The sequence below is a fragment of the Oncorhynchus tshawytscha genome, linkage group LG21 (genome assembly GCF_018296145.1).
Source record: "Oncorhynchus tshawytscha isolate Ot180627B linkage group LG21, Otsh_v2.0, whole genome shotgun sequence".
NCBI lineage: Eukaryota > Metazoa > Chordata > Actinopteri > Salmoniformes > Salmonidae > Oncorhynchus > Oncorhynchus tshawytscha.
Window position 1 is genome coordinate 27638031 of NC_056449.1, and position 8706 is coordinate 27646736.

General features: G+C 41.7%; 1 protein-coding gene across 1 annotated transcript; it reads left to right on the forward strand.

Annotated features, from left to right (window-relative positions):
* Positions 1-3074: 3074 nt before the first annotated feature.
* LOC112221172 lies at positions 3075-8366 on the forward strand. Its single transcript, XM_042303265.1, has 8 exons — positions 3075-3460; positions 3749-4842; positions 5324-5408; positions 5653-5866; positions 6130-6334; positions 7392-7493; positions 7620-7691; positions 7799-8366. The coding sequence occupies exons 2-8, from the start codon at positions 3847-3849 to the stop codon at positions 8183-8185; spliced, it is 2061 nt and encodes a 686-aa protein (XP_042159199.1). The 5' UTR covers positions 3075-3460; positions 3749-3846; the 3' UTR covers positions 8186-8366.
* The last annotated feature ends 340 nt before the right edge of the window (positions 8367-8706 follow it).

Consider the following 8706-nt stretch of genomic DNA (forward strand, 5'->3'; position numbering starts at 1 on the left):
ATAGTTTTCCATCCAATTGGCAACAAATGTTCATGTGAATATTCTAAAATCCACATTAAAAAAATATGAACATTTTTCCACAAATGGTTTCCAACAAACGTACTTGTTGCGTGATGATGTAGTGCACACAAAATGTACTTTCTTGCGTAAGTTTTCATGTAGGCCTGCCGAACAGATAGTTTTGTCACAAACTGTTGCGTTAAATAGCAAATGTGCCTACTCTGGTCTCCTCACATGCGCTCCAGCCAATAGCTCGCATATAAAGTGAGGAAAGTGGCTGTGGTAACTAGTGGTAACTTCACAGCCTAAGTCAAAATTGGCTTTATTGTAAAAAACAAATATTTGCTGTTTGGTCTTAATTTAAGGTTAGGGGTTTGCATAAGGTTAGCAGTGTGGTTAATGTTAGGGTTAAGGTTCGGTTTAAAATCACATTTTAGGATAAATTGTAGAAATGGGCGGGGTTTACGACTTTGTAAATGTGGTAACTAGTGAAGACCAGGCTGTGTAGCTAGACTAGTTTACATGATGAGATTATTATGGATAAGAGCGAGTATATCATTTTTTTGTCAAACGGCAGACAAGCATCGATCATCATGTGACCAGAATAAGACCCCTCGATATTCATCGAAATTAGCATCAACCTCATCACCCTGTGAAGTTCATAATTTTACATCATCTGTCGCCTAATAAACTGCATGACTTCCCGAGTGGTAGTGGGAGAACCACACACCATATCATCGCTTCGATATGATAGTTATTACTGACTCCAAGTTTACTTCGATATGATAGTTATGTCAATATTTGCGCATAAAGGCGTTTACACCGCAATTTCTCACATAGTTATTTTTACCGAAACAAAAAGATCCCACCATGTCGAACGAACAAATGATCCGTTGGCATTCATAAAATTGTACCTAAACTTCACAGCTGTCATTTTTTTTATAAGGCATGACTTTGCTTGCATAAAAACGGTGGATGGAAACGTGATTAGTAATCAGAATTATATCCAACCTTTTTATGCAAGCAAGTAAAGTATCGTAAATGTCGATACAGAAACATAACTTTTTCTGTAAACTTTTCAAATGTTGACAAAACAAAATACGCTAGACAAGGTGGGATCGTTTTGTGTCAGTAAAATTAATTATGCGAGAAATGTCGGTGGAAATGCGATGGCATGAAGTTTACTATAGGCTATAGGGTGGTGAAAGTGCAAGTAAATGAGCTTGATGCTGCTTTCCAATAAATATTGAGGGTCTTATTCTGGTGACATGATAATGAGTGTTTGGCTGCCATTTGACAAATAAAAAGTATCTCGCTAATTTGTCCATAATTAATGACCTCGTCATATAGGCTATACGTGCGCTAGCCATCAGCGAGCAGATCGTTATGTTGGATAGAGCGCATGTGCCAATACCCGGTATAACGCAAAATTATTTTGTGATACAACCATCAGTGGAGTTAAAAATGCGACGGAAACCCATTTAACTTGTATTTTCTATTCGGAACATTGGAATTTAACCGCAAAATGTATATTTATGTGTAACATGTGTGCACAGCCTTTTACCTGCAACAATGAAGTAAATTTAATGGACATATAAACATATAAATGGTGGGAAAATGCACATATTATTTTTATGCGGATTTTAGAATATTGGCATGAAAATCTGTCGCCAATGCGATCGAAACCTAGCTAGTAACAAACATTGTTATGTCTCCCATGTTCCCCTCATCATTTTCATTTAACAAATATTATAAATGATTTTACTGGTGTTTGTATAGCATTTATGCATTTACATCCTACATTTCACATTCTGTCCAAAAACATGTTCACAGCACAATCTGTCCCCCCAAAAAAGCAGTGTATTTTTATTTATTTATTTGTGACATTAATCAAGTCACCTAAGATTCTTTTTAAATATCATATAGTAGTTATGCCCGTTAGTAAAACATTCTGTATAGAGTACCACATGTGTCATAATACCCATAAAACCTAGATGTCAAACAGGGAAACGTTCCAATAATTTTTTCTACCATACATTTTTCCCATAGGAGATTATAGAAACACTTAAAACAAGGGCTGTGTTTCATGTAGGCTTGCCCTGGCGTGACGTTTTCATAACCATGTAAATTTCTCTAGGACATGGTGACTTTCATCAATATATTTGCCTGTATTTACCTGTAAAAAAAATGAAATGCTAATTAGCTGCTATTGTGATTATCATAAAGACCAACAAATACCATTGGTGATCTGGACGAGACTGCCTAATCGAGGCAAAGGTAAGAATCTCTGGATTAACTATATAATGTTAGCTAAATGTAGTAATGAGTAAATTGGCAAAATTGCTTTAAATTGACAATTCTGTGAACTAGGCAGGGTAGCCTAGTGGTTAGAGTGTTGGACTAGTAACCGGAAGGTGACAAGGTACAAAATCTGTCGTTCTGCCCCTGAACAGGCAGTTAACCCACCGTTCTTAGGCCGTCATTGAAAATAAAAAATTGTTCTTAACTGACTTGCCTAGTTAAATAAAGGTAAAAAAATAAAAATAAATGTATTGTGAATGTTTTAAATTGACACAATACCTGCTTAGTAAAAGTTTCAGCTAGAGATGCCGTGCAGGAGCTTGCAGGGATTTGTAGTCTTGCATGATGTCTACTTTGATGCTAATTAGCATTTTCGAATATGAGAGTAAAATATATTAATTAAATATTAAATATTAATTAAATATTATATATTAAATATATATTAAATATTAATTAAAGTCACCTTGTCCGAGAGAGTTTTACATGGTTATCAAAATGTCACGCCATGGTAAGCCTACACAAAACACAGCCCTTATTTTAAGTTATTCTAAAAATGATTGGAACCATTTCCCTGTTTGACCGCTAGGTTTTATGGGTATTTTGACACCTCCACTGTGGGGCTCTATTTGGATACTAGACCGAGAACAGAGGAGGCTAGTGGGAGGAGATATGGGAGGACGGGCTCATTGTAATGGCCAGAATGGAACGAATTTAACAGAGTCCAAAATATATTTTCCATGTTTGATACCGTTACAAAAATTCCATTCCAGCTATTACAATGAGCCCGTCCTCCTATAGCTCCTCCCACCAGCCTCCCCTGACAGAGTACCCTATGGCCTATTCATATGACATTGATGCAGATGACGCAGATGTATTTCCTAGATAACACACAAACAAGAGAGACTCCTGTCAACCTGCAGTTCAATGCCATGCTGTCAGTTACAGTCACTCACTCACCAGAATGTTTGGAAACTTTGTTGCGTCACAGCATGCAAAATACTGCCACATCAGGGATAACGCAGGGAGACAGAGCTAGAGTCTATCCTATCCTACTGCAGTCCACCGACTGTACAGGTGTCATTTCTACGGACTAAATGAACCCCTAGGGTCCATAAAGTGTTACATAGATTTATCAAGGGGAGGCTGTTTAATGCACAAGGTAGGCTATTGCTAGCAACTTTTATTATCAGTATTTCAGCATTCTTATTGCAACACCTAAATAAACTTTGTAATTTCATTGTCAGACCATTACCTGTTTTAAAAAATGTGTTGTAGCTATAGCTTATTCTTGTGTCTCTTGTTAGTGAATGAAATTTACACTTTTTTTCATTACTATTTTATTGTTAACTACATATTCAAATATCTTAATTTGCTTGTGTGTTTTGTGCTGTATATGATTAAAAAAATTTTTTTTAAAACATTGGAACATATAATCTCTACTCATTAGACTCATCTTACACTCACAAAGAGGATTAGGCCTACTAACATTGGAGTGAAGTTATCAGGATAACTACATCCCCTGGAATATCACCCTTTCACCTGGGAATGATGGACAACACAACACCCCCAGCTCTGGAGGAAATGAAGGATGTTGAGAAAGAAAAGGAGACGGTAGAAGGAGAGTTGGAGAATGGAGAACATGACGATGACAATGATGATGGATTTCTTGGAACCTTGAATGATATGGACCAACATCCACCCAGTGTGTTTGGTACGGTGAAACCACAAACCAAACTTCTCTCTAGCCCGGACTCACCCTCTAACAGTCTGGAACTACAAGGCCATAAAAGAGGACCAGAAGAGAGACCAAGGCATCTGGAAGATACAGAACCAGCCTCTGACATGCATGTGACTCAGGGCCTTTTGGTTGATATTCAAAGATGTGACAGTGGAGTGTGGGAGAGGGGAGAAGAGAGGGGAAAAGTACATGTAGAAGAGGAGGAGTGGTCAGAGAGTGAGAGAGTAAAGGATTCAAGGATTAACAGAAGGAGCGCGAAGGAGAGATGGAGACTGAGGAAGAGGGATAGGTTGGGAGGGAGCATGCCAGCAGCAAAGACAGAGGGATGGGAAAAGATGGAGAAAAGAGAGAGATGGAGTGAGTCAAGGAGGATGAGAAAAATGGAAGAGGAAGAGGGGATGCAAGATGAAGGTGTGCTGAATGAGAGGAGCGAGGAGAGGAAGAGCGCAGAGGAGATAGGTGATAAAGAGACAGAGAGGATAGGGGATAGAGAGATAGACAGAGAGGGCACAGGGGATAGCGAGATGGAAGTAGGAAGTGCAGGGGACAGAAAGATGGAAGGAGAGTGTGCAGGGGAAGGTAAGATGGAAGGAGAGAGTGTCAGGGATAGAGAGAAGGAGGGTGCCAGCAGCCTGAGCTCTGAAGGGAGCTGGTCTCCTTCCCCCCATCCCGTCTTCTCCAGGATGCACATGCACTCCTCCGTCTCATCCTCCTCTTCCTCCTTCAACTGCTCCTCAGCGGAAAGCGATGATGTCTTCAGTGAAGGAGAGGACGCAGCCAGCAAAAGGAGCACCATGAGGAGGGTGAGATTGAGAACTGAACGTGAAAAGAGAGAGAGTATAGAGCTACTAGATACACCATACTTTAGGAGATCATATTTCAAATAGACAACGACAATAAGTCACTGGTTTCATATCCCCTGTAGGCTGTTTCTGTTGATGCCTTTATTCTCCATCAGAGTGTCTGTAATTTCCATCCCCTTCTCAACCCCTCTCTGTCTAACTGCTGTCTGCGATTTGCATGAGTTTGAAAGCGAGCCTTGAGCCTTGACATGGGCAAATTTGAATAGGATTTGCATGGGTCCTACTGATGGAGATAGGGGAGACCGGACAGGAGGGTGATGGGTGTTCCACCAGTGCTTTCCCACTCCCCTTAGTGTGGGCCTACAGTATTTTGACTCAAGTTATTCCACATTTCCCATTATGATGCTAAAGAGAGAGATAATTGAAATAGAAAGTAGGCTATTTTAAGCGCATATGACAATGGACATTTTCTTGACTCCAGTGTCGCTCCTGGAGGACCTTCCTAACCGTGATGCAGTGGACAGTGCGTCGGCAGAGCTCATGGGTCCAGCTAGCAGGACATCAAGGCATGTGTCCATTTAACAACACAAACACATCAATATAGCGCTTTATATGTACTGTATAACTCACTGTATCACATCTCACTATTTACTCACACATCATCAGCACTCCAAATCATTCACTCATTCTGTTACAATGTGAGCATTGAGGAAACTGCAGATACATTGGTTAGTTAGTGAATGTAGTTAAAGTTAAAGTTAAATATTGACTACACCCACCCTCCCCTTGCCCCTGCCTATATGTTGCTAGGTAACTTCCAGCTGAGTGAGGGGGGTGAGGTGCTGAAGCGTTTCAGTGAGGTGGAGGCTGTGTGTCTTCAGGCCCTCATGGCCGACCCCCTGCGTCCATTTGTACCGCAGTATCATGGCTCGGTCACCAAGGGGGGCGAGAGTTACATCCGCCTGAAGGACTTACTGAGTGGCCTGAAGAACCCTGTCATCATGGACTGCAAGATGGGCGTGAGGTACGTGTGTGTGTGTCAGAGGAGGCTGGTGAGGGGAGGATGGCTCATAATAATGGATGGAAAGGAATGAATGGAATGGAATCAAAGATGGAAAACCAGGTGTTTGATGCATTTGATTCCAGGCATTTCATTTAATCTGTTACAGCCACTACTATGAGCCCGTTCTCCCTATTAAAAGTGCCACCAGCCACCACTGGTGTGTATGTGTGTGTGTGTGTGTGTGTGCGTGCGTGCGTCTGTAATTAAGCTACTGTTGCTCTTAGGACATACCAGGAGGAGGAGTTAACCAAAGCACACACTAAACCCACCCTGCGGACTGATATGTACCAGAAGATGGTAAAAGTAGATCCGACGGCTCCCACAGTGGAGGAACATGAGCAGCGAGGTGTGACAAAGTGGCGCTACCTGCAGTGGAGGGATAACACCAGCTCAACTGCCACATTAGGCTTCAGGATCGAGTGCATCATGGTAAGAGACACAGCTCTGACACCCAAACCTCTGCTGTCCGCTGATTGGCTAAATTATAAGAGAAGGAAATAAACATCAGAATCAAGATCAAGATAAAAAATATTATTTTGTGCCAAAGTCTTCATTTATTGACTTCATCATTGATGTTTCGAAAGTCCTGACTGTTCTCGACCTCTCTGTCTCTCAGGGGAGGGTCTACTAACTTCCCTGGATTATGTATACTGAGGTTATGTATACTGTTGGTGGTCTACAATAGTGCCAGGGTTTTAGAGCCCAATTCAATTACATCCGCTTTAGCCAACATCCGTATATTTGTATAGTCAGAGGTGAAACTGCTTTAGAGCTGTCAAATTCACAAGCAACTCCCGGCATTACACCTTAAGCATTGCCATTGGCTGCATGGAGTCGCATTAAGAGAAATCTCATGCAGCCTTGTTTAAGTTAAAACACTAGAATGTAAGAAATCCTCCCTATTTAGTTAAATTATTTTCAATTTGAGCGTCATTATTTCTATATAGCCTACACCAGGAATCATCAACTATTTTCAGCTGCGGGACTATTTTTTTCTTGAGCGGATGGTCAGCGGGCCGGAACGTAGACTGCTAATTGACCACAAGAAGTCCAAACAGATATGTTTGACCAAAACATAATAATTTCAAGCCTTGCTTATATTTCTATATGATCACATGTCTCTTTATTAAGTGTGGGAATACTTGGTAATACATGTCTTATATTAAAATCACTTTCAGCTGATTTCCTGGTGTTTTTACACTCTATTATGTACAGCAAACTTGTTTTTTCTCTCATTAAACTTGGTGGGCCAAATAAAACCACCCTGGCGTACACTTTCTCATTCTTAACTTCTAACGCGAGTGGGCGGGTTAGGCTTTGTGACAATGATCACAAGAGCAGCTGCTCACCGATTTAATATCTCCAACAGCTCCACCGCCGATACCGCCAAAACATCAGCAATGCGGGTGTCGGCTATCGCTTGTTAATACTTTATCTGATTGAATCTAGGCCTAAGTCTGTGTTTGTCCCTGTGTGTCCATGTTAGATGGAGAATGGCAGCGTACAGCGGGACTTTAAGAAGATGCTAACCCCAGCTCAGGTCACTGAGGCCCTCCTCTCCTTCACCAAGAGTCAGCTACACATCCTGGTCAGTCATTTGCCATCAACATCACCTATATTATGTACAAATAAAGGTTTCACATACCTCTAATAATATAGCTAAAATATTCATCCTTTTCCCCCTGCACTCTCCCTTCTGGTTTCTCACCCGTAGAAGGCCTACCATTCCAGACTTCAGGCTCTGGATGAAGCACTGAAGGAATCCCCATTTTTCAAAGCCCACGAGGTCAGCTCATATTTACCACTTAAACATGTCAACTCTCCCTCTACTTAATAATAAAATATTTAGTCTCAGAACTGGTCATACAGTAATGTTTTGGGTTCACCTGACAGGTGATTGGCAGCTCGCTCCTCTTTGTCCACGACCGGACCAGTCAGGCAAGCATCTGGATGATAGACTTTGGGAAGACCACCCCATCGCCCAGCAGTGTGCAGCTGAGGCACGACGTCCCTTGGGCAGAGGGGAATCGGGAGGACGGGTACCTGATCGGGCTGGCCGCCCTCACCTCTTTCGTGGGTCAGGCCATCAGCCAGGCAGCCTGCAGAAAGGAAGAGAACCATGGAGAGGAGATGGGCAGTGTCGCACACACCCTGCAGGAACAGGAACACACACAGACTAAAAGTCAGGGTGGTCAGGGCGAGGCAGCACAGAATGAAGGTACTTCTGATGGAACAAGAGAGACCACATCAGGACAATACTCACAGGAATGTGTTCTCTAATTTACATGGATTATGTTTGTGGATGATTTGAGGCATTGCAATAGACAGTATTAATGGACAGAAGTCTCAACTGTTTAGACAGAATACAGGGTGAGTTGAGTTGAATAAGGTGTTTATGGACAATATTTTTTCAGTTTTTACAATAAAAACGACCTATTGTACAAATGCCTCATCTATAGACATCATATTGACAGTTATCAATGTGTTCTAACTCAAATGTCTGGTTCGTCTCATTTGAATGTGCCCTTGAGGAATTTTAATTTGAATAGCCACAGTCGATACTTCAGGCTTTGTGGTGGTGGTTATCTCCTGAACCATCACTGCAGGACAGGTGAGGGAGTCTAGCACCCAACATCAACAGATGCAGCCAACAAAAACAGGGTCTTTCATTTAATTACACGTTTGCAGCATTACATCTGTGTCGCATGCCAGGAATTGTCTTTACTGCTCAGTGGATGTCCCTGAGTTCTCTTACCTTGAAGGTAGCGCGCATGCTCAAACCACTCACAAGGGGGCATTGT

Excerpts from the sequence above, each read along its gene's own strand:
- LOC112221172 (XM_042303265.1), top strand. The coding sequence starts at position 3,847 with ATGATGGACAACACAACACCCCCAGCTCTGGAGGAAATGAAGGATGTT. Across the intron at positions 5,867-6,129 it reads GACTGCAAGATGGGCGTGAG|GACATACCAGGAGGAGGAGT; the intron begins GTACGTGTGTGT and ends TGTTGCTCTTAG. Across the intron at positions 7,692-7,798 it reads CATTTTTCAAAGCCCACGAG|GTGATTGGCAGCTCGCTCCT; the intron begins GTCAGCTCATAT and ends TTCACCTGACAG.